Source organism: Sinocyclocheilus grahami, unplaced genomic scaffold (genome assembly GCF_001515645.1).
Source record: "Sinocyclocheilus grahami isolate Dianchi unplaced genomic scaffold, SAMN03320097.WGS_v1.1 scaffold1324.1, whole genome shotgun sequence".
NCBI classification, from domain to species: domain Eukaryota; kingdom Metazoa; phylum Chordata; class Actinopteri; order Cypriniformes; family Cyprinidae; genus Sinocyclocheilus; species Sinocyclocheilus grahami.
The window spans coordinates 447,448-473,416 of record NW_015506503.1 but is presented as its reverse complement, the minus strand read 5'-3'; the positions used below and the strand labels follow the sequence as shown (position 1 = coordinate 473,416).

General features: G+C 37.8%; 1 protein-coding gene across 1 annotated transcript in view; it reads right to left on the bottom strand.

Annotated features, from left to right (window-relative positions):
• Nucleotides 1–25,969, bottom strand: part of celsr1a (cadherin EGF LAG seven-pass G-type receptor 1a) — a 98,945-nt gene that overhangs the window by 9,507 nt on the left and 63,469 nt on the right. The window contains exons 7-25 of the mRNA XM_016255259.1: nt 19,738–19,895; nt 16,984–17,147; nt 16,766–16,891; nt 14,140–14,312; nt 13,843–14,028; nt 13,653–13,766; nt 12,699–12,873; nt 12,438–12,579; nt 7,753–7,873; nt 7,456–7,639; nt 7,238–7,339; nt 5,576–5,670; nt 5,248–5,457; nt 4,140–4,323; nt 3,878–4,021; nt 3,248–3,428; nt 2,930–3,097; nt 2,645–2,771; nt 960–1,160 (exon numbers count right to left, since the gene is read on the bottom strand). Coding sequence (XP_016110745.1) covers nt 960–1,160; nt 2,645–2,771; nt 2,930–3,097; nt 3,248–3,428; nt 3,878–4,021; nt 4,140–4,323; nt 5,248–5,457; nt 5,576–5,670; nt 7,238–7,339; nt 7,456–7,639; nt 7,753–7,873; nt 12,438–12,579; nt 12,699–12,873; nt 13,653–13,766; nt 13,843–14,028; nt 14,140–14,312; nt 16,766–16,891; nt 16,984–17,147; nt 19,738–19,895 — 2,955 coding nt within the window. The remainder of the gene's footprint in view (nt 1–959; nt 1,161–2,644; nt 2,772–2,929; nt 3,098–3,247; nt 3,429–3,877; nt 4,022–4,139; nt 4,324–5,247; nt 5,458–5,575; nt 5,671–7,237; nt 7,340–7,455; nt 7,640–7,752; nt 7,874–12,437; nt 12,580–12,698; nt 12,874–13,652; nt 13,767–13,842; nt 14,029–14,139; nt 14,313–16,765; nt 16,892–16,983; nt 17,148–19,737; nt 19,896–25,969) is intronic.

Here is a 25,969-nt window from a genome sequence, read left to right as displayed (position 1 = left end):
CCACTATTTACACTAAGCATCTACTTTCCCTTTCTCTTTGTGTAAATAGCTACTGCTTTATGTTTTTATACCCGGACATGTTCTTGACATGTTCTGTGAAATTCACCCACTTAGTAATGAAATATCAGAAAAGATACAGCTACATGCCATCTACACAGAGCTAGACCTAAACAGTGTGTCCAACATGTAGCCAAACCTCACGTTTATTTAAATAATGTGAAAGCGTGTCAGTGTAACCCTAAATGAATCCCTAGTACTAGCAGACACCAGTCACAGCATACCTCACTGAGAAAACCAGCTGGGAAATTTGGAATTTGAACATCAAATGAGAAAAAATAACTCATAAAAACATAAAACACATTATGTTTTCACAAATAAAACTTCTGTTGTTTCACATGCTGGTAAAGCATCTACAGCATCTGTATAAAAATCTAAAGTACAGAAATCTAAAGTAATCTAATGTAATCCAGTGAATGGCGCCCAGCCAGTGGCACAATGGAGACAAGAAGATGCTGTCAAACCACATATAAATGGATTTAAACCATTAAAGCTTTTCTTTACTCAGTAATGGATGACAAATACCCAAAATAAAAGCCACCTCACAGTAATTGCAGCCATTTGTCAAAGTAACCTCAATCCACAAGTATATGCAGTTGTTAATTACAGACCTAAGAAAGTAATTAGTGGAATTTGAGAATGCGAATTTAAAATTCTGGATATCGCTGAAAGGGAAAACTACAACATGAGACTCCCTCGATGAGAAGACACAAAACCACATATGAGATTGAAACGCTCACTTGTGATTTAACTTGATGAAAGATCAAACCCATAAAGCCAGTCTTGTAATTTCACGCAAGGTCTTTTGAGTTCCTTCTCGCTTTCATTTTACATTATTTAGCTGTTTCCAGTTTTAAACCCATGCCAGTTTCACAGTAATGTTCTAAAGATGAGTCCCTCACCGGGTTGTCAGTCTGGTTGATTCCGATGAGAAAGACCAGCTCGGAGAAGAACAAGGCAGCCACCAGGTTCTTGTGGATGCTGTGGAGATTGGAGCGTAGTTTGTGCAGGATGGCCAGCAGGATGAAGGTGATGAGGAGCGCCAGAAGAGAGGCGGAGACTGTGGTGTAGGTGACAATCTTCAGGGGAAGAACATCACCATGCTGACAGAATGAGAGGAAGTCAGAAAAAGTCAATAAAAACAGAAAAATTATTTACAATGAATGAACAATGATGATAGTTCACCCAAAGCCTTGTCATTCCAAACCCATTAAACTACACAATCAACATTTTTAAGCTTCAAAAAGTTCATAAAGAGATCAAAAAAGTATACCATATGAATCAAGCCGTTTAATCAAAGTCTTGTATTAGAGATGATCATTCATCATGCTATGATCATCAAACATAAATAGTAGGGATGCACCGATACCGATACTGGTATCGGTATCGGGCCCGATACTGAGCTCCTGTACTCGTACTCGTTAAAATGTCCTGATACCAAACGCCGATACCACACAGCATGTGATAAGTGCCATATTCAGACAAAGAAACACAGTCAACAGACAGCAGAATGGAGTTATTAGAGATTAAAGATGTCTACGAAGTATATGTATGCAATGAATATAAAACATTCCGTATTAACGCCTGTATAGCTGATGTGCACGAGCTGATAAGCAAAGCACGCTGAGTGGATTGAGCGCGCGGCAGCGCAGATGCGCGAGCTTGTCGAGTGAATATACCTTTCTCACAGACATCACTGGAAACTTTGTAGTTTGGTCGGATACGTCAAAAAGAAGTAAGTACAACAATGCACAAGTTACTTAATGGTAGGGAGGGAGGGAGGGAGAGAGAGAGAGCGCGCACTTCATGGACTACCAGTAAAATGTATACATATTCTGGACTAAAAATTATTCAGACCGAGTCTGGGAAAAAATTTAAGTTCAGATTTGCATGAACCTGGTTGACAGCATGCCCATGAGACTATATGCTGTCATTAAGGCTAAGGGTCACCCGACAAAGTATTGATAGTTGTGTAAATATTGACAGCTGTATGAATCATTTTTGGTTGATTGTAATCTATTACATACCTTTCTATCAAAGTTATCTGACATTATCAAGCTGAATTTGTTCTGACAGTTTAACTCTGAGTTCTTGTCATATTTTATTACCATTTTCTAAACTATAGCGAATAAACTGTGATAATGTGAGAAATGTTGAAGGTGTCTGAATAAATTTTGGTTTGACTGTATCTATTTGATAAATGAAGTTAACCAACTAACATTATACATACCCTTTTGGTTTCTGTACAAATGCAATGAAAATATTGGTATCGGTACTCGGTATCGGCAAGTACCAAAAATAAAAGTATCGTATCGGGCGAGTACTGGAAAAAGTGGTATCGGTGCATCCCTAATAAATAGAGCACATCAAATATGGTCAACGGAAGCTCAAACGTGCTTGCTTGATGCAGGAGAACCAGACTGTGTAGACTTTCAATGGATGAACAAAAATATTTTAAAATTATCTTTTATCATGTTTTCCAAAGATGAACGAAAGTAAGGGCGAGTAAATGATGACAGGATTTTCATTTTTGGTTGAACCACCCTATAAGCGATTGGGTACGATGTTGTTATTTTAGCCACAGTACCTCTCTCTTGGAGATATCCATAAGCACGGCAAAGCTGGTCATGTGATTGCACTGGCAGCTGATGTGGGTGTGGTTTCTGGAGATGAGGTCACAACCTTTAGAAGACCAGGCGCCTGCGCCACCAACACTGACATACCAAGACATATCAGACTGGCATTAATCATCTACATGCCAACTACTTACTGAAATAAACTGATTTAGGAGATTTTATTTTCATTCAAGTGATATCTCGATTATAATTAAAAATGTGAGCCTATGAATTTGTATGAAGGGGTTGTGACTCACGCGATAGAGTGGTTCCAGAACACGCACACTGGTTTAGTTCTCTCCTCTGTCTCCAGAAGGTTGTAGTCCAGTGTGATTGGTCGCTCCAGAGGAATGTGCAATGGCTCGCCTTCACTGTACACAGTCGTGCTCATGATGGGAGTGTTAATGACCGGACGGCTCGGCAGCCTGTGGAAAAAACGGGCAGCAATGACATGCTAAATGGATCTTCTTAGCATGACAACAGTGTTCTGTGTTTGACTGTGGAATGCCACCGAGACTAAATATTTGGACAAGCGCTTTATAGTTGGACAAGTACTAAAAAGTGACGTTCTGTACCTGAGACTGCGGCGATCGGGGTCATAGTGCTCTGGTAGAAGCTGGCCCAGAGATTTATAGATGATGACTGCAGCCACAGGAAATGGTGCCAGACTCTCAGCATGCCTTTTCCTCTTGTTTGTAGCTGGTTTGTGCTCTTCATCCAAGCTGCTCTGAGATTCTGGATCATCTGTGGGAGAAACTACCAGAGAGAGAGAGAGTTCATGTGAAAATGATTTGAAGAGAGTTAATGTTAAAAATGCAGTATTTATTAACACTCCAATATTTCACATGGTGACTAAATATTATTACAAAACTACTGAAAAAAAAAAAAAACTGTGGCCAGCAACCCATGAGTTTTGGTTAGGGATTTTTCCTAGTTAGTCACTGTGTAATGTTTTGTTATACGTTTGCATTCCCCGAGAAACTTTCCATTTGCTCACAAAACTTAGTGACGGAAATAATTTGAGGTGGTAGAATTTGTTAAAAATGGTTAATGTTTCTCAGGAGAACACAACACAATTGCGAGAGAATGCAAAAGCTTTGCAAGCAAATGCAAAAATCTGAAATATATTATTTCCCAATCACCAAGTCCCCTTGGGGGCTCAATAGAATTATTCATATATATCTATTTTAATGTTTGTTTTTTACCTTTATGCTCTGAAGATTTGAAACTGAATTCTGGGAAAATAACAGATGACTTAAGGTCTTTGGGACACTCCTGGTCAGTTGTTTGAAAACGAGGGATTTTTGCCTCATCTGGATAAATGGCGTCTAGATAATCCACTGCAAAAACTGACAAGTCAAAGAAAGATTAAGGTTAATAAGAACTGTATAGTGGTCAAAACAATGTACTCAATAATTGGTTGAATCCACATTAGTAGCTACATTAGTGATTTTAGAAGTTACTCACCCATATTCTCGGTTACAATGATGAAGGGTTTCAGATAGGTCTTCCTCATGTTCTGGGCCACAGTGTTGGCGTACTCCTCAAAGTTTTTCAACAGATGTGCCGTACCTCCTTCTGTTCTCTGTATCTGATCCCAGTGCTCTTTATTACTGGCGTCCAGGATTGCGCTGCCAGCCTTCACTATGTTCTGCAAAATTCAAACACATTCGGTATTTCAGGGTAACATTCTGGACATTTAAGAGACATTAGAAGTCTGAGTCTGGGCCAAGATGAGACATAATGAATGTGGTCTTAAAACGCATCCTTATCCTAAAACCATGTATCATGATAAGTACGTTCATGTTGCCAGATGTGCTTTGAATGTGGGCGTTTTCATTCTCATGACATCAGTCACTATATGCTGTGTTATTTACACTTATCCACTAAACCTCAAGGCTAAAAGCTCACAATTTTGGGCTGCCAGAGCTGAAGTACAGAAGAGACCAATAGAAAATTGCCTATAACATCCCATTGTTGGTATAGCTGTAAAGCATGGTAAAAGTGCTTGCATGTGCAAAAGTTGATGTCATAACGCACAGGGATTTGCAATATGGTTGCTAAGGTGTTCTGAGTTGTTTTTAACTTATCAACTATGCAGTTGAAAGGTTGTTTTGGATGGCTGCTACGTAAGTGCAAACTAGGTTACATTTACTGAAGAAAATGTGCCTGGCAAGCACCAGTTACAAGTCAAAAGAGCCCAACCCCAAGTCTTTGTAATATTTTGGATATTGTGATGTCTACAATGGGCACTGCCAGTTTAGACAGCTCTTTTAATTATAATAGAACCTTATTTAATTCGCATCACAACCATGCCACATTTGCAGACACGGTGTTAGAAAAATGATGTCTCCTCAACAAGTTGGATAATTTGAGGTTTAATTCGTGAAGCAAAAATGGTGTGGCAGAGTTCAGCTTAATAGCTTGTTTAGTGGTTTGTTCAGATATCTAATCCTACTGTATGTATTAGCAACAGTAACAGTGATGGTAGTCTGAACAATAACCACTAATAACTTTTAAGTATTAAAACTGAAGCAGATTATATTGACAGTAGAGATGGAGGAGTAAAACCAACCTCATTGAATTTGGCGTCGCGCATGGCGGCCAAGTTAAAGCCCTGCTGCTGGCTCTCATAGTGCAGGATCCAGGAAATAAGCTGGTAGGTTGTCTTAACATCGTTTCCATAAAAGGACTTGGTCTGGTCAGTGGCGTTCTGTAACATTCGAGCAATGTCCTTTGATTTCTGCCCATCCATTGTGGATTCATTACGATGCAACTCCTCATTCTGGTCGAAAAGAGGTGGGATATGAACAAGAGGAAGGGGTAAAGAGAGGTTACTTGAGATGTTATTTGTGATGACCACAACAATATGAACTTTTCATGATTTAAACATCTAGATCTACCAGTTTCTTGAGGTGGGAGAATGTAATAGTGGTACAGTTGAAAAGTTCAGGGGGCAGCCAGCCTTTCTCATCGCTGCAGTGTCTGACAGCAGTGCCTAAAGTCAGTTAGAAAACATTATAATTAATAATTTAATAAATAAATACACACACACACACATATATATATATATATATGTATAGAAAGTATTCAGACCCCCTTAAATTTTTCACTCTTTGTTATATTGCAGCCATTTGCTAAAATCATTTAAGTAATTTTTTTTCCCTCATTAATGTACACACAGCACCCCATATTGACAGAAAAACACAGAATTGTTGACATTTTTGCAGATTTATTAAAAAAGAAAAACTGAAATATCACATGGTCCTAAGTATTCAGACCCTTTGCTGTGACACTCATATATTTAACTCAGGTGCTGTCCATTTCTTCTGATCATCCTTGAGATGGTTCTACACCTTCATTCGAGTCCAGCTGTGTTTGATTATACTGATTGGACTTGATTAGCAAAGCCACACACCTGTCTATATAAGACATTACCGCTCACAGTGCATGTCAGAGCAAATGAGAATCATAAGGTCAAAGGAACTGCCTGAAGAGCTCAGAAACGATTATTTAAAAAAATGCTTTCACTTAAAGTACAGTTTCAGAAGTTTCTCAAACTGAAACCTCACTCCAACAAGCACTTGGGTAAATGTGTCTTTATACAAGCACTGCCAAGCCGTGTCCCACAATACTTTAGTGTTTGCCAACCAGCTCCCTCTAGAGACGAGGCCTCATTAACATTCGGTTACCCAACCAATGAAAAGATCTAACTGCAGAGATCTGCCAATGAAAATTCTTTGTTAACAGGGCTGGGTAACGTCAATGGGGGGCGGCAGTGCCAAGTGACAGAAAGCCACTGAAAACAAAGGCATTTGCACAAGTTTAAAGGGGTCATATGATGCGACTTCAATTTTTCCTTTCTCTTTGGAGTGTTACAAGCTCTTGGTGCATAAAGAATATCTGTAAAGTTGCAAACACTAAAGTCTCAAAACCAAAGAGATATTCTTTATAAAAGTTAAGAGTTAACCACGCCTACCTAAAACGGCTCGTTCTAACACGCCCCCACATACCTACGTCACGATCTGGGAAGATTTGCATAACGCCGCCCAAATGTTCACGCAAAGAAAGAAGGTGTAACTTTTATTCTCGCTGTAGTATTGTTGACACTGCAGCCATGTCCTGAAGACGCTGTGTGCTTCGTTGTGAAAGCGAAACTACTTTGTTTGGTCTTCCAAAAGAGGACGATATCCGCTTCGTCATGCCTGGAGCTGATCCGTGTTGGTCGCTGAGGGAATACATCAACTTTCACCGTGGACAAAGCGGAGTCCAGCCCTAAGCCGGGGCTTCCCCTCACGCTAGGCCGCTGTGTTTTTTGTTGCCACTGATGATTCAAACGCGAGTTTTGGGCAGTAGAGTAGCACTCGTTGTTTGTCATTTCTCCGATCACAAATGCAGACAGAGTTTTATGTTTACACTACTTTGCATTTTTCAGAATATTTAATATTTAAAATAAAGTTAGTCTGAAAAAAATCTACTTTGTTATTGACTCAAACCTAAATTCATCTGTCACAAAACAGACTCTTATTTTTTACTGTCTCAATAACAAGCCCAGTATTACTCACCAATAGATCCCTTGGGACAATTCATGGCAACTGGGCGTCCAAAATTGGTCCTGGGCCACCAGATTCCAGCGTCAAAGGCTTTTGGGCAGACCTCATACACAACTGAATGGTAAAGACAAGAAACATAATGTTACCCAATTTGTACTTCATTAATGTAGATTGACAATGCCACATATGTCATTTAAACTCAAAGCAGGTGGGAGGAAACCAGTATTTACCCTCACAACCCGTGCTGGTCACTTCAGAGAAGGGGTTGTCACAACGATTACACTGTCGCCCAATCACACCCGCCTTGCAGGGGCACTGCCCCGTCTCTGGGTCACATGTGCGAGAATTGGCACCCAAATGGAAGCAGTCACAGGGGAAACAGCTGTCGCTATCTTTCGGTCGATAGTAGTTGTCCTGTGTAAAATAGGTGTACGGTAGTCTCTAAAACATCCATCAACATTTGTGGACAACAAATCTGGACCAGACTGAAAGGCTTGGGTAAATAATGTAAAATGTAATTTTCATACCTTGCAGTGGCATTCTCCAGTAGTCTTATTGCAATCGGGGTTGAAGCCTTTGCTGACATCACAGTTGCAAGGGCCACACATGGGGCTGCCCCACCAACCCCGAGGACATGGTTTTTCCACCCTGTGGAAAAAACAAAACCAAAAAAACGATATTTTAAATTATATTATTAGCACAACACATTGGGCAGAAGCTTAAACTGGGTGAAAAAACTATCCTTTAGAAATGTTAGTAATTTTGTCTTTTTTTTTTGTATGTAATTACTGTCATTTTTATTACAAAATCCTAAAACCTACAATGCATTTCTGAAACAAACAACTATTTATTAATTTCTTGGGTAACACTTTAGTATAGGGACCAATTCTCACTGTAAACTAGTTGATTATTAGTATGCCTATTAATAGCATATTATTGGCTGTTTATTAGTACTTATAAAGCACATATTCTACATCCCTAATCCTACCCAATAGCTAAACCTAACAACTACCTTACTAACCAATTATAAGCAGCAAATTAAGACTTCATTGAGGCAAAAGTCACAGTTAATGGTTTGTTAATAGCAAGATTTGAACCTTAACATAAAATGTGACCATTTCTTGATTATTTATATGTAATATAAATAATGTAACACTAAATGCGATTTTTTAAAATTATTATTATTATTTTTTTTTGCAAAGTGACATCATTGACAAAGGTTACACGTTTTAACCTGTAACATCTGAACATCTCACTCTCAGATCACCAATGCATCAAGCAAATCGATCACCAAGTAAAAACCTTCCCATCAATCATTGGCAGGATTTGTCATGGTATAGAGATCAAGAGATTAGATGTGAGGGTTGGCAGACTTTAGACGATAAGTAATAACAGAACACTGACGACTGGAAACTGATGAGAAACAGGATTGTGCTTGTTTGTACAAGCGGAAAAAGACAGACTGCCCCAGCAAACAAATTTTAACATCATTTTCTTGGGTGGTCGAAGACTCTTCTACAGGTGTATGTATGCATAGTTTATCCTGCGCTTTACACATAAAGCAGGTGATTTAGAAAAGCCACAGTCTCCAAACATACTGTAAAAGACTGGCGAGTCAACAAAGGAAATGGCTCAGCAGGGGAGAACAATTCAAAATGCAAACAATATAACACAATGAAATCATGCACAATTGGAATAGTATAATAAATAGGCATAATGAAGGTTGTGTGTCCAATCAATGTCTGTGTATTTTAATGCAAATTCATCTTGGTAGAAGCTGGGCAAACTGGAAAAGCCTATGCCTTGTTAATAACTGTGCATATTCTTATGGTAATAGTAATACATTTCAGTTTGATTGTAATTGCATCTTTATTTATTTTTCTTCATGAAAAATGTTTGGTACCGTTTTGGGTCACACATGTGACATTGCATCAACAATATGGAGCAACAAGTTTGCAGTTTGTTAACCAATCATTTGCATAAAGTATGTTTTTGGCCTTTAAAAAGTACTACCAAAGTTAAAATGGTTACATTTTTTTTGTTGCTTTTTTTTCTCAGTGATGCCCAGTAAAAGGCCAGCTGGAGGTCAAACACAAGTCCATTTATTTCAGAACACCGAGGCTAAGGAAAATATTCCTTCTCTGCAATCCTCTCCTTAAAATGTGCAGACAGCAGGGCCGCATGGTGCTTATTAACTCAACATCAGGTGCTAGCAGCGTGTTTTGGTCTTAATCTAATAGAGGACAGTCATGTCAGCAGAATAAGTAAAGAAACAGAGCAAAAGACGTCTCATGTGTAAGTGATGAGACAAGCATGACATTCATCACTGATCAGAGGGTTTAGCAGATTAAATATGAAAATAAAAGGGAAGGTAATAATTCTGTGGAGCTTGTGTGGACTTGTGATAGGGTGTGTATTGTGTTGTTTTCCCCTGCTTTGTGGAGAAGAGCCAACACAGTGACAGACACACCCACACACACAAACCCAAACCACTGGAATGAAGATGACTTCCATAATGCAAATCATTTACACTGACTGATACACTGCACAACTGCAATGCGAAATTTCAGACATTGTCAGAAATGTGAACATTTCACACTAAGCGATTTTTTCTCTGTGGGCAAGAGATCTTTTTTCAAATCTCAGAAATCAACACGTAATACTTCAGAAATCTTGTTGTTACAATGTAAAAATCCCATTGCAGTGCTTCAATTCCATTCAATACATCCTGTTATTAAGTAAGTTATAATGTAAAGTCAGCCGGTCATTATCACAATATAAACCCTGGTAGGGTTGTCAGGACACTGACACAGTATAAATCTGCCCCACTTTATCCTCATACATATGCTATACTTGTGTAGTGCAATATACACTGTATAGCATATCTGAACCGCTTGATTGTTTGTAACGTTGTGCAATATTAACTATATTATTACCCAGTTCTAATCTGGTAAATGTGACTGTAAGGCACGAAGATATTCTGTAACGCTGGTTAACAATGTGTTGTGAAAAGTGGTATAAAAATGAATTTGACTCGACTAACTAAAAATATCATGTTTAAAAAGGTCAGTTTAATTAGCAATAACCTATGGAAGCTTGTTTCCACCATGAAAAAAAGAAAAAACGTAAAAGATAATTGCGACTTTATATCTCACAATTCTGACTTTTTTCCTAAAAATTGCGAGATATGAACTAAATTGCAAGTTATAAAGTCAGAATTGCAGGATATGTACGCAATTGTGAGAAGTAAATTCAGAATTTAGTCAGATCTGACTTTTTTCATTTTTTTCACTTTTGACAATTTTTTTTTGCGCAATTGCAAGTCTATATCCTGCAGTTATGACTTCTGAGATATAAACTCGCAATTGTGAGTTATAAAGTTCAAATCTGAAGAAAAAAAAGTCAACTCACAATTCATATTTTCAAGTACAGTTGTGAGTTTATGTAGAACCATAAATGGTTCCACAAAGAAACTTTAACATCTGAAGAACCTTTCTGTTTCACTAAAGGTTCTTTGTGGCGAAAGAAGGTTCTTCAGATTATAAAAAGGTAAGAAAGAGATGGTTCTTTAAAGAACCTTTGACTGAATGGTTCTTTGTGGAACCAAAAATGGTTCTTCTATGGCATCGCTGTGAAGAACCTTTTAAGCACCTTTATTTTTAAGAGTGTAGCTCACAATTGCTATATTATATCATGCAATTCTGACCTTACTGCTCACAAATGCAAGTTTATATCACATAATTCTGAGAAGCAAAGTCAGAATTGTGAGATAAAAAGTCACAATTATCTTTTTTTATTTGTTATTCAGTGGCGGAAATGGGCTTCCATAATAACCTGCTACTTAAAGTTTACCTAAATATTCTACTTTTGTTCCAAAGATGAATGAAACTCATAGGTTTGGAATGTCAGAATTTCCATTAATTTGATAAACCAGCAAGATTCATAGGTCAATCAGCTTCATTAGAAAGTCTAGTCATGCTAGTTTGATTAGCAGTATGGCTATGCTGGTCCACCAGCTTTACCAACACCAGCACTAACACACTAGAATAAACAAGTCTGGTCTTATCTGGTATTTTATCCGCTATGCCACTTACTTGTTCTCACAGTACTGCCCATAGTAGTCCTGACTGCACTCGCATGTGTAACCATGAGAGGAGCTCGGCTTACGAACACACGTGGACAAATGCTCACAGGGGTTCAGATGACATGCATCAACACAGTCTTTGCCAAAGAAACCTGTGAGTGACAGAAAGAGAAAAAGAATGAAAGAAAGAAAAAAGAGAGAATTCGATGAATGCCTTCTGAAATCAGATGCGTCTGTATAGATGCAGTAAATGTGATGCAGGTGTCAGTACCGGGGTCACAGACGCAGGTGTGTGCATTCCAGTCATCTGTGCACTGGCTGTTGTCTGGGCAGATGTTGGAGTCGCAGGGGTTGGCCATATCACAGCCTTCTTCCACGTGGATCTTTAATGCCTGCTGCATGTTGATGTTAGCCGTGTTGGTGGCAGTCTCCCCCATCCTGACACCCTGTGACACATGTTTGCATAAAGCCAGTCACTTTTCAATTGCTCGTGAGATTTTTTTACCCAAATAAATGCTGTTCTTTTAAAAATTTCTGTTCATCAAAGAATCCGGCGAAAGAAGGTTCTTCAGATTATAAAAAGGTAAGAAAGAGATGGTTCTTTAAAGAACCTTTGACTGAATGGTTCTTTGTGGAACCAAAAATGGTTCTTCTATGGCATCGCTGTGAAGAACCTTTTAAGCACCTTTATTTTTAAGAGTGTAGCTCACAATTGCTATATTATATCATGCAATTCTGACCTTACTGCTCACAAATGCAAGTTTATATCACATAATTCTGAGAAGCAAAGTCAGAATTGTGAGATAAAAAGTCACAATTATCTTTTTTTATTTGTTATTCAGTGGCGGAAATGGGCTTCCATAATAACCTGCTACTTAAAGTTTACCTAAATATTCTACTTTTGTTCCAAAGATGAATGAAACTCATAGGTTTGGAATGTCAGAATTTCCATTAATTTGATAAACCAGCAAGATTCATAGGTCAATCAGCTTCATTAGAAAGTCTAGTCATGCTAGTTTGATTAGCAGTATGGCTATGCTGGTCCACCAGCTTTACCAACACCAGCACTAACACACTAGAATAAACAAGTCTGGTCTTATCTGGTATTTTATCCGCTATGCCACTTACTTGTTCTCACAGTACTGCCCATAGTAGTCCTGACTGCACTCGCATGTGTAACCATGAGAGGAGCTCGGCTTACGAACACACGTGGACAAATGCTCACAGGGGTTCAGATGACATGCATCAACACAGTCTTTGCCAAAGAAACCTGTGAGTGACAGAAAGAGAAAAAGAATGAAAGAAAGAAAAAAGAGAGAATTCGATGAATGCCTTCTGAAATCAGATGCGTCTGTATAGATGCAGTGAATGTGATGCAGGTGTCAGTACCGGGGTCACAGACGCAGGTGTGTGCATTCCAGTCATCTGTGCACTGGCTGTTGTCTGGGCAGATGTTGGAGTCGCAGGGGTTGGCCATATCACAGCCTTCTTCCACGTGGATCTTTAATGCCTGCTGCATGTTGATGTTAGCCGTGTTGGTGGCAGTCTCCCCCATCCTGACACCCTGTGACACATGTTTGCATAAAGCCAGTCACTTTTCAATTGCTCGTGAGATTTTTTTACCCAAATAAATGCTGTTCTTTTAAAAATTTCTGTTCATCAAAGAATCCTAAAATAAGTTTCATGGTTTCTATAAAAATATGTAACCAGCACAACATAATAAGATAATAAGAACTAACTCAAATCAGCATATTAGAATGATTTCTAAATGATCATGTGACACTGAAGACTGGAGTAATGGGTGCTGAAAATTAGGTTTTGTCATCACAGGAATAAATTATTTTTATTCTTTATTTTAAAATCGTAATAACACTTACATTTAAAAAAAAAATTATATTTCACAATATTATTGTATTTTTTTAAATGCAGCCCTGGTGAGCATACGAGACGTTCTTCAAATTACAAACATATATATTCATTAACTAAGCTGTATGGAAATTGTTTGGGAACTTTAAATAATTTCTCTCATGTTAACTTGGCATTTAATTATAGGTGATTTTCAAATATGCTGTCAGATTTTCTTCAATAGGTAGAGCTGACAGTTCATGAATTCATTCTTAATCCAAGTTCAGTTTTGCACTTGTCAGTATTTGTATTACATGTCTAACAACATTATACACACCTTATGCATCAAAGCCAAACTTGACACATTGATTGCTTGAACACAGATACTTGTTTATGATAATGAATCCATTAATAAATACATGTATTACACATATATGATTCACAACAGCTACTGTATCATGCAAGTTGAAAGATTCAAAGGCTTTCTCTTGGCCTCACCTGCACGCATCCCTTAAATCCCTGCTCGACGCTGTTACTCTGTCCCAGAAGTCCACCAATGAACAGACTCCTCAGCTTGAGTCCAGGCAGCTCATTTCCGATCTCTGCTGACTTCTGTAAAGCATGGAAGACTTCAGTAAAGAGGTTTTAGCAAAGGACTGTTCTGTTTTGTTAAGACCACAGAACTGACCATGAACATGTCGTAGTCCAGGTACACATTCGCCATGTACTTTGTGTCCTTCCCATCTTTGCTGCTCCTCAGCTCCACAAGGAGGTGATGCCATTCCCCGTCATTCACTCGGACTTCTGGGAAATCCAGCGTGGCCACTTTCTGCTCTCCCAGAAGTACTTGAAACCGCACATACTTGTCCCTTATCTTAGAAAAAGTCAGGAAATGTTTTAAAATGACAGTCATACCTGATTAGGAAATGGTATAAGAATGAATTTACATCAAATAAGAATGACCTGTATGACATTCGACACTCACCAGAAGGTTAACTTGAGATGTGTCGCCAGCGTTGACTTGCATTAGGGTTGTGGATCCAATGCTTTGTCTGGTGCGAAACATTAGGCTGATGTACCAGGGCACAGCGATGGTGATATCAGGGTCGTTCCATGACACAATGGCACGACCATCAAAGTGCTGCGGCGAAGGCATGACTACAAGAAAGTAAGAAACAGTTTATGACTGACTGCATAAAAAATAGAGGCTTTTTCCAGGGAAATGGAGACTTTTGGCTCTGAGCCACATATTAGCCACATATTTAAAGGAGTGGAAAAGCCTTAAACAAACCAAGACTTATCAGCGATGTACTCCCGTCTACTGTTTGATTTGTGTGCGGGCAAATCAAATAGCAGAAGTGTGATGGCATGGAAATGCTACAGTAGAGTCACAAAGTCAAGTAAGGACTCGAGAACCCTTCATCTATGAGCCCTGATCACTGGCAGAAAGAGTGTGAAGAATCTCTACACTAGCACAGTCCACAGTTCCTGCTGCAGCCTTGAAATCACTCTGTTATAGAAGACATTTCCCTGAGAGAGAAGCAAAGAATTAAAAACGAGACTTGCTAAGTCCTAAAAAAGTAAGCCTCAGTAATATTACAGTCACACTTATGCTTTTGACATATGCTTTACTGTGATTAACATTGAAGTCAAGGCCTCATTTTTATCACTTCACACACATTCACTGGGAATCAAACCCATGGCCTTTATTTATTATTTTTTTTCAAGTACTATGCTCTGGAGTTTGAGCTATATACATAAATTCTAAATTTCATGCATACATACTTTGGGCTTAATCCATGATTCTTAAAAAAAATTTAATATTTCAGAAATTTGAGGATGCATAATGAACCAATGTATCACAAATATTTCCATACGACACTAACATGACTGAAATTTAAAAGGTCGCCAAGGAACTGCCAGCCATTGCAGGCAGAATTACGTGTTTTACTAGAGATGGACATTCTATCTGTGCTATGGCAGAAGCGTAGAGGTGATAATATCTAAATTACGTTCTGCTCGCTCTGGAAACAAGCCATTAGCTCTAAAACAGTGCTATCCTGTAACGAAAACAAACCGCAAAATTGGGGCTACTTCAGGCATCCATCTAATCAGCATCAAAAATAACAGTCTTTCCTGGCAGGCACGCTTCCCTGCCAAAACATAAAATTGGAGAAGGCTGTTTCAGTCAACACGGTTGTTTGTTAGATGATGACATGACTTAAACATCCAGAATTTATAATGGAGTGCTGCCCCAACAGGCCTGTGGAGGGACCTGAACAAGACCAGCGTGATTCCCTCTTGTTTGGGTGTCCCAAGCCTTACAGAACGTCCAACCGCAAAAAACAGCCAGTGGCAATGTCAAGTACACTATCATTTGGGTTGTTCAAACACATGCAAACACACCCACTTTCAAACACATCTGTCAATTAATCACAGTGGAGTTGTAAAGTAGTGTGTAAAGTCCTGTTGAGTATGTATCAGAATTGACTGCCAAAGATGGCAAATGTGGCGAATTTATTGGCCTGTAAACTGTGACAAGCATGTTTTTCTAGGCAGCAGCACTGACTTCACAAATCCACCAAAAAATGAGGTAAGAACAGAAGGTCCTGTACTTCCTGTAGTTGTGAGGAAATGTGGGAACAGTCATTTTAATCTAGACTGACAGTTGCTCCAAAACTGACAATTAAACTCTGTTGCAAAAGCCCAATGAGCTGTCTACTTAAAAATTGTTATGTTCTAAGATTCCTCATTTTGAGCCAAATCTAAGACAGCTTTGCTGTATCTTTAACAGAGATGGCAATCCCAGAATGCATTGGAACAAGCATGACAGAAGAGTTGAGGGAAAACTATTAATCTATGTAATTTAGGGCTATCACAATGTTAGCTTTTAGATAATAGTGGCTACTGATAGAACTCACAATAATGAAATTATCACAATATCGAAATTTTCAGCATCAGTCATATTCACCTTTATCTTTTTTGTTTTCTTTTTTTCTGGCCATTCAATCACACTCAAAAAAAGTGTAGAAAGATTAAGAGAGAGTTTAGCGCTGGATTATTTATGATATTATCATATGTGTAATATTTACATGAAATCAATATTAAAATTTTTAAATTGGTCACTTATGATGTCTTTTTTAGAATGTTGCCTCAGCACATTATTATCTGAGGATTTATCTTTCGTATAAATCTGAACCTAATTCCATCTGGTTTGCCTTTTGGTTTGACCCAAAGGACCACAACAACAGGTTGTAAAACTAAAGCATTGATTTTGTTGGCACTGAGTGACTACATTATCGTGCAGAGCAGAGGCATTATGGGAAATACACTGGCAACACTACTCGAATATTGCTCAGAGTATGTGGAGTGTATATCCGCAAGGTTGATTTGGGGCACTAAGGGAGAGTGGGGCAGATCTTGACTGATGCTTATCTGTGAAGACATTTCCCTTTCAGGAAACACCATCAAATTAACGAAACTGCCTGCTTCCTTTAAGTCCATGAGAAATCAACACCTAGTTCAAAATAACAAACGCATACACGGATGCTCGACGCATGCATGCACATGCATTCATGTCCACTGGCACGCTACCAAATAGTCCCACCTACCCTGATCGCAGTTCTTGCCACCCCGGCCTTCAGGACAGTCACAAAAGTAGGTGTTCCACTTATTTTCACACTGAGCACCGTGCTGACACAAACCCTCATAGCAGAAGTGCTTCTTCGCTGGACAGCCTGACAGTACAATAAATATATTGGTTTTGAGTTACAACAATCTAAAAACAAGTTCACAATATGATTTTGAATTGTTATGGTTTATGTCAGACCTTCAGTGGTGCCGTTGTTGGCGATGTAACTGGCCATGTCGATGGATCTACTGTCAATCATCAGGTTCCTCATGCAACCCACGAAGTCCCGGTTCCGTATGGGGAAATCCTCTGGAAGGTTGGGCACCCCGCCAAGCAGAAGAGGCCCAGTGAGATCCAAAGACCTGAAGATGGAAAACAAAACTTTAAAATGTGCCACCAAACTCTCCAACAAGTTAATGGCATCAAAATGGCATCACAATTTAGCGAGCGGTCCTGCGTTATACTATCTAAAGCCTAAAGTATACTTTGGATTTTTATGTATATGCTAGTATATGTGTAGATTTCGAGAGCATTAGTACAATATGCATGATTTTTCATGTGCCTTGAATTTTTTACTAATTAGTTGGTCCACAAGATGGCAAGGTGGACCAAGAACAACAAAAACAAACTACTGGAAACAGCAACAACAACATACCTCTGAATTGGTGAGCACTTGTGTGAGGGGGTTAAGAAATACCCACAACTCTATTCTAAAGTCTTTAAAGACATTTTTATTTTTCATAACTTCTGGAGAGAAATAGTGCAGATGCGTGACAAAGATTAACCATTTTAGTGCAAATTTGTTGAGTGCCTGTGTTCCTAGATGTTATCAAATGCAGTATATTCTGAAAAGCTATGCATTCAGTTGTATGAATACATTAAAGCCCAAATTATACTTCAGTTTTGATGCAAACTAGGGTCTGCATGCAGTTTACTTATGCAGTTCACCAATGTTACATGCAAACTTATTGTAAAGTGTCACCGTTTTTTTGTTTTTGAAATAAGTCTCTTATGCTCACCAAGGCTGCATTTATTTGATTAAAAATACAGTGAAACTGTAATACTGTGAAGTAGGGCTGCACGATAAATCGAAATGGAATCGAGATCGCGATTCTACAGAAGCTGCGATTGTCATGCGTATTTTTCAGTGAAGCACGGTTCTGTGATCAGCAGTAAATCTCCATCCAAAGGCCAGAGGGCGCTCTCGCGCTGAAACTCCAAATACGCCTCGCAGAAGAAACCCAGAAAATGCCTATCGCTGCAACTGAATAAACAGAAGATTCAACTGCTTTCATTGATTCAACGTGACTAATAAACACACGACTACGGCAATATACGGTTTATTTGAGTTCTTATTATTATAATTTTCATTCAAATAAAGTATATTTATAATGCCTTTATCACTGATTAAATACAATAAAAATTAAATACTATGAAATATGTTGCGTGCCTTATTCTGTGTAAGAAGCTACATCATCTCACAGAAGGATTTATTTCAAGCACTCGACTGATGTTATGAAGTGAGTTTGGAGTAAAAATATGTTATTAAATGTGGTATTTTCACATGCTTTCAGATGGAGCAGCATTTACTTCACAGAGCCGTAGTTCACTGAGAAGCTATGCAAACAGCTGTCATTATCGCGAACGATTTCTTCGATTTCAGAATCGCTCAATAAAATCGTCTGCGTTTTTTTTGCGTAACTTGTCAGTGAACTACGGCTCTGTGTAGTAAATTCTGCTCCATCTGAAAGCACGTGATGATGATTTCCTGCTGATTACAGAACCGGCATTACTAACAAATTGCGCATGACAATCGCATTCGATTAATCGTGCAGCCCTACTATAAAACATTATTACAATTTAAAATAGCCGTTTTCTATTTTAATATATTTTAATATGTAGTTTTAAAAAGCTGTTCCACATGATCCTTCAAAAATCATTCTAATATGCTGATTTGGTGCTCAAGAAGCATTATTATTACCATCACAAATGCAAACTTAAAAATATTTTTCTTTTTTTTCAGGATTCTTTGATGCATAAAAAGTTTAAAAGATCAGATTTTTTGTAAACATCTTTTCTCTCATTCTCTTTTTTTTATCAATGTAATGTGTCCTTGCTGAAAGTATTTATTTTAAATTTAAAAAAAAAATCTTACTGACCCCAAACATTTGAATGGTAGTATACCATTTCAATTAAATTTGATCAAATTCCCCAACAACATGAGACCATCAGTCACACTTTATTTTAAGGTCTAATTCTCACTATTAACAAGCCAATAACTACGACTTTTGCCTCAATAAACTCCTAATTTGCTGCTTATCAATACTTAGTAAGGTAGTTGTTAAGTTTAGGTATTAGGTAGGATTAGGGATGTAGAATATGCTCATGCAGAATATGTGCTTTATAAGTACTAATAAACAGCCAATATGTTATTAATAGGCATGCTAATAAGAAACTACTTAATAGTGAAAATTGGTCCCTATACTAAGGTGTACCAAACCATCTGATCCCCCTTAATATCACAGCTTTATTAAAAGCTTTGTAAGATAGAAGACAGGTGAAAGGGTCGTGACCTTCCTTAACCAATCTGTCAATCACAGTGTCCATGACAACAGAGCCATAGGGAGTGGAATGTTGCCATGCAGTATAAAACAGGTCAGTGCTTATCAGACTGGAGTGACGGGTTAAAACTTCACATTTATTTGTTGTTCTTTCTTTGAAGTGTTTTAATGCACAGCCCTGTTCCAGCATGCAACAACACCTGATGCTGCAATTGCCACCTAAAGTATGAGAAGATCCTTCACAAATTAAAGATTTTTGGACGTGTGTCCTGAAGGCTTCTGAATGGGCGTGAGAGAGTTAACAAAAGTGTAATTATGAATAATTACCAAAGGCTAACTATCAAGAGAACAAGTTATTATTTGATTTACACAGAGAGAGGGATAAACTCACTTCTTCTGTCCCGTCTGGGTGCCCTGGGCAGCGCAGGAATAGTTGCCGATCTGACTGCCGAAACGCACGGCCATGGCAATGTCACAGTCGTCCACCGCGACTACTGCCACCTTCTCACCCGACGGTCCTTGAGGCAAACCCAAGTGACTTATCTTAGGCTGAAAAGAGAAGAAATAGAAAAGATTAGTTACAGATTGAAAATAAACAGGATGAGCACAGATTCACAAAAACAGATTTTGAAACTAGATTTTTTATACTTTTTGAAAGACACTGAGAGTGTTGTTTGTTCCTGCAAAACTAGCAATACTTTCTGTTATGTACTTTCTACTACCCTTGAGAAAAAAGTGTGCGTAATTGTATTCAATGTACATTTTCATGGCTGTTTTTTAACATACTTAAGCAGACTTTTAAAATGTGCACTTTGTAATAGTTTTACTATATTTTAAATCATTGTTTAATCATCTTTTATCATGCTTTAAAGGTGCAGTAGGAGATCTTGGAAAATGCTAACTTTAGCCTGATAGCACTGAAAGCGAACGTCCCACCCTCCCTGCAAATTGCCGTCCAAAGCCACACCCCCTGAACGCATGAACGCGAACAGACCAGACGACCAGAGACAACATTACTACAATACATCATGTGTCATTCACCGGTGAGAAAGCTTTATAGTACAGTTAGTAAAAGTACTACAATACCAGGAAGGAAGATCGGGTTGTTGATGTTTGCCTGCCATTCTCGCTCTGTCTGCACAGTGTGCGTGAACGCGCTGATGACGTATCCTGTCTGCGCGAACCGTGTGCGCAGAGGTATGCAAATACATACGTTGATAGGCAGGTAGGAAAGCCAATCAAAACGCTCGGAACGATTATAAATATATAAACATAACATTTTTCTGTGATTAATCATTGCCCAGGACTAGAAATAACATGAAATTATATTTTAGTTTACCATAAATGTTGGTAAGTATCTTTGGCAGTACACGCTAACCATATTTCAAAGACATTAGTAATTATGAAATTACTTAGAAAGATGTACTAGCGGGTCAAGCTAATTATATTTAATATAAATTTAAAATAAAATACATTTTCATTTTATTGCAAACATCATGCATTTAAGTGTCTGAAAATATTACATTCTTATAAAGCATATTATTAACATTATAAGTACTCTTTTCCCCCACAAGGATACACAAGTAATATGCAACGAGGTTACACAGCAAATAATCCTATACATCACAAGCTGTGTTGCAGATTCCTGCCTTTTTCTTTTTATTCAAGTGCTGTAATGTGAAAAAGACAACAGATGCCAGGCTCTTGTAATATGCTCATCTCATTTAATCAATGATATCTGTACATTTCAGAAATGTTTCAGTTAACCCCTTTCATGTAATCTTTAAGTGATGAATTTCATTTTGCATAGTGACTGAATCAAATCTTAGACCTATTTTTGTCCCAGCAAAGTTTATGGACTGAAATACTTGTGCTAAATCTCATTTCAGAAGTCTATTTCATGAGTATGTTCCTAATGTAAAGATAATTCCGAATGTTTACAGAATCCTTTGCACACTTGTGTGAAGACACGCACCCACAGATCAAAGCTGTTTAACAGCTAGGAGATATATCTATGTGCCATGTGTTGGCTCTAAACACCTAGCTCAGGGCAGATGTGGGCCATCTGTCTGACTGTGTAATGCACGGCAAGAAAGTGACAGTCAGAAAGTAAAGTTGTGCTGTGTGTAAGCATTCACTCCCAGAATGGCACACTTTCCAATGCACAGCAGCTTTATCTAAACTATCACTGCCACTCCTACAGAAATAACTCTTTCCTACTGCAAACGCACTCACACTTTCCATTCAGTGACGTCTAAACATGGTGCAATTTTAATCTATTTTTCTTTTTGCCTTCCTGATGCTATATATATGGATATTTATCTTATTGTTCGTGTCACCTACTGACACACAAAGTCACAGGGGTTGATTTTTATTAATAGTAACAGATTTCAACTTTTTATTTATTTGATCACATTTAAATCATTTAGAAGCTTTTTTACTATGCCATTATTTATTTTTTTCAACTTTTCAAATGCCTATTATTTATAGATTTTATGGTTACCCATGTCCTAGACCAAAACTTCCGATCTTAAACTAGGCTCCATAAAATGTTACCAAGGAAATTATATTTAGATTACGAAGATTAAAATTAGACTATTCATGAAAAGAATGCAACAAAATTATTTTTGACCTTGACAATTGTAAAATACTACTGCTACTACTACTACTAATACTAATAATAAGAGTGAGACAAATATGTCTTAATGTTTATATTTTAAAAACACAATGACCAAAATAGGCCAACTTTATTTCTCTTTCCAACTTTTCTTTCTGTCTGTCTGTCAATCTGTCTAGCCATAGACATATTTCATTAGTTTCTCATGGAGATGTGAAGGGTGAATAGAATGGGAATTCTTAAAGGGTGTGGTCTCAGACACAAACCCCATCAGGGGACCAGCACAGACCAAAGCAGCTTCAAAGATCTTTTAAGGGAAACACACTGTTTAGGTGAATTTTGCTGCATTCATTTGGCCTGTTTCCAGCAGGATATGAGGGTGTGAGGTATTATTCAGATGGATATCTCTGCTAATGCTGGGTGCTTTCAACACATATCTGGCTCATAATCTAGAACCACTTGTATATACTCACTTTGTATACTTGTATGTCAAGTTTTTTTTACTTATTTACTTATTTTTAAAGTATTACATCTAAATCTTATATTTAAGATTTGTATTTTAATTTGTTTTTTTATATACAGTATATATTTACATCATAATTAGAGAATTATGTTAAAATGTAACATGTAGAAATGTAAAAATGTAGAAATTTAATATTTTTATATGTAGTATATATATGTGTATATATATATATAATATTATATATATATATAAATTAAGTTTTAATTATAAGTCTTAAGTTTTAATTAAGTCTTTCTATTTAAATATTTAAAAAGTTGAAATTTATGTCTGTGGAAAATATCTCTATTCCGACACTCATGCCACATATTCAACTTGGGAACTGACCTTATTTAATGGGTCTCATTCATTGTACAGAACAAAAAATAAATAAATAAATTATATGTAAATTGTTATTGCATCCATTCCTATATGAACTGTGGCACTGAATTTATAACTTAAGTAAGAATGGTTTTAAAATTGATTTATACACACACACACAAAAACAACAACACTATATCACCTGACTTTGATCACAATAACTGTGTGCCTTGTACCGTACAGCACAACACAATCAACAACAGACCAGGTCAAGTACATTCTCCCCACTGCCTTTGATTTAGTAGCTCAGCTTCATGCTGCTTGATTTCACCAACTCATTTATCTGACCTCTTAATCAGTGGAGTAGAAGAACAACACTCCAGCTGCCAAACGCTGCAGGAAACCACTGTTTTTTAGAAAGCTGCCATCCGAAAAATTACAAAAAGCAACGATAAGACACGGTTCACGATTTGCTGAATGAGACCAAATGTATTGTATTGTATTAGCAGAGTGACCTGGAACATGACTTCAAAATGGACTCTATTTACCTACTAAATATACGTTCCTGGGTTTATTGTTCATGATTCATTAGTGCATGTTATAACAAGTCTTTATAATGTTTCATCCAAATATAATAACTTGCTCTTGACTGAAACAGCTTTCAGCTTTCTTGCCCACATAGGTTATAATGCTAGCCAATAACCAAATCGCTTCTTATCGAGTTTACACTAGTGCGTTTTCGCTTTAAACCGGCATTTTAAAATGAAAACGATCCTAGTCTACGTTCCTACGATCCTAGTTTCACTGTGTTTCAGAAACGATCTCCGTCCACACTACACAACCGAAAACGCACGTCACATGACCATTCAACAATGCAGGTACAACAATGAGCATGACGTTATTGTTTACACGGTCGTCAAGGATACGCAGAGCGAATGTGGCCAGCCACGCCATCGCTTTCAAAAGTCTCCGTTTTTGTCCGTTTACACTGAAACGCAACCCCAGAGTTTGCAAACTAAAACGGGGTCGGCGGCGTTTTCGAAAGTCTCTGTTTTCGTGGGTCAGAGTAGTGTAAAAGACAGGCGTAACCGTAGCAAAAGTTATGCGTTTTTAAACGAAAACGCACTAGTGTAAACGTACACTGTAAAAAATGACCGTGAATTTAACGGTAAAAGACTGTAAAAATGCTACAGTAAAAACCTGTTAAATGGTTAACGGTAAATTCCCCTACTATATACGGTGAAAAACTGTATTGGACATTACATGTATTGGACATTAATTTTACAGTAGTATACCGTTTTTGGAAGTGAAAAAGACCATATAATTTACAGTGAATAACCGTAAATTGACATTCCCAGAATTCCCTGCATTACATTTCAAATTTGATGTTTTTTTGTTGAAATAACTATATACCCTGATAGCACACGTAAATCTCGGAGACATCTATTAGAAGTCTGCATTTACATCTGCAATATGTCTATAGGACGTTTCCTTTTAGATGTCTATTAGATGTCTTTAAGATGTTTATGATTTAGAATGTATGCAAAACTGACATCTGAAAGACGTCTGTCAGACGTTTGTAGACAGCAGATGCTTTCCAGATCAAGAGATCTTTAACAGAAATCTTGCAGATGTACGTGTGCTATCTGGGTAGGCAACACAGTTTTCATTCTCCAATCAAATTCTGAAGGATAAAATAATTCCCACCCTATTTCTTTTTATATTTTTTTCCATTTATCTCAGAAATACACGTATGTCCCAATACAGACATCAAATAGGTTGCAAAAGGCTATTCACGTTGACTTTATCACTGTATACATATCTTGCTAATGAAAAATGATTGTAGGTGTACAATAAAAATTTATATATATTGCTTATAAATATGCGCTTCCATAGCACAGAACACTTTATGGAGGTCTCAGTTTGTATCATTTAATGTCATTTTGAGTATTATGACTTTTGCATCTTGACACATCTGAGCACAGTATAATACATGGTTGCAAATCCTGAGGAGGAAAATCTGAGAAGCAAAAGACTTCAGCAAAGTCTCCATTTGCTTTTCTTTTAACTCATTGCTGTCTAGGATAAACAACTGAAATAGATCTCACTACTGTTTCTTTCCTAAGGGTTTGTCTGAGTGTTAAACCACCTTGCATCCGGGTGCAATTTGAATCAGATTAGCCTCGTTTGCTCTTTTCGTGGTGTAAAATGACCGACAGACCTAAACAAAGACTGCTGTGTTGAGACGCCATTACCCAGAATCCCACTACGTTTGGCAGACCTGCGCACAAACAATTTTCAAATATGCTTTTTAAAATGTACAAAAATATTCGATCTACAAAAAAAGATTAAATTCAAATGAATGACATACAATGTTTGATGACTAAACCCTATTAGCCAAAATATCACTAATCCCGCTTTGAACTTGTTAATCGACTTTTCCTCTGTTCTTTCTCTGTGAAAACCACTCTGGTAAGGTGGTAACCTCACCAGCGGAGGGTTTGTTGGGGGTAGTTTCAGATCTCTGGGGGTTCTGGCTACATGCCACACATTACTGGCAGAGCAGAAAACAAGCGGGGCTCCAAACATGCACCTCAGGCACAGATGGGTGCGCTGTTTGGGCAGGTACCACCACACTGTTTTCATGAAGACTGGAGGTTTTGTACAGTACAGATTCCCGTCAGCTGTTTAACAAATATTAGCTACCAGTGTTTTACTAACTCAGTATCTCAATCATACTTGATCTCAGAATCTGGCTGCATACCACGCGTCCCCCGGCTTCTTACAAAGGCAGGTGTCTACTTGTGTAAGGTTTCCACCTCAGGCTGCTCTGCACATTAAAACACTGCATATGTATGTTTTGCTATGAATGAATCTGGATCAGGGGTGTTTTAAGTGTGATTTTTTTTTTTATTGCTGTTCACCCAAACCTCTCCCCTATGTGATATGGCAGTGAGGCGGACTAATGCAGGTGATTTTATCCAGCACAGAAGATGTGGAATTTGGTTTCATGGCAGAGAAGGTGGTACATCAACCCAGATTTGGCAGAAATGAGGGTATCTCAAAAGCCCAAAATTGGTGCCAAACCGATATGGATAACAATATATGCAGATCTCTACAATTATCTTTGGTGGAGGATACTGTATTGTAACAGTCATTGAATCACAAATATTATTAAATCATAAT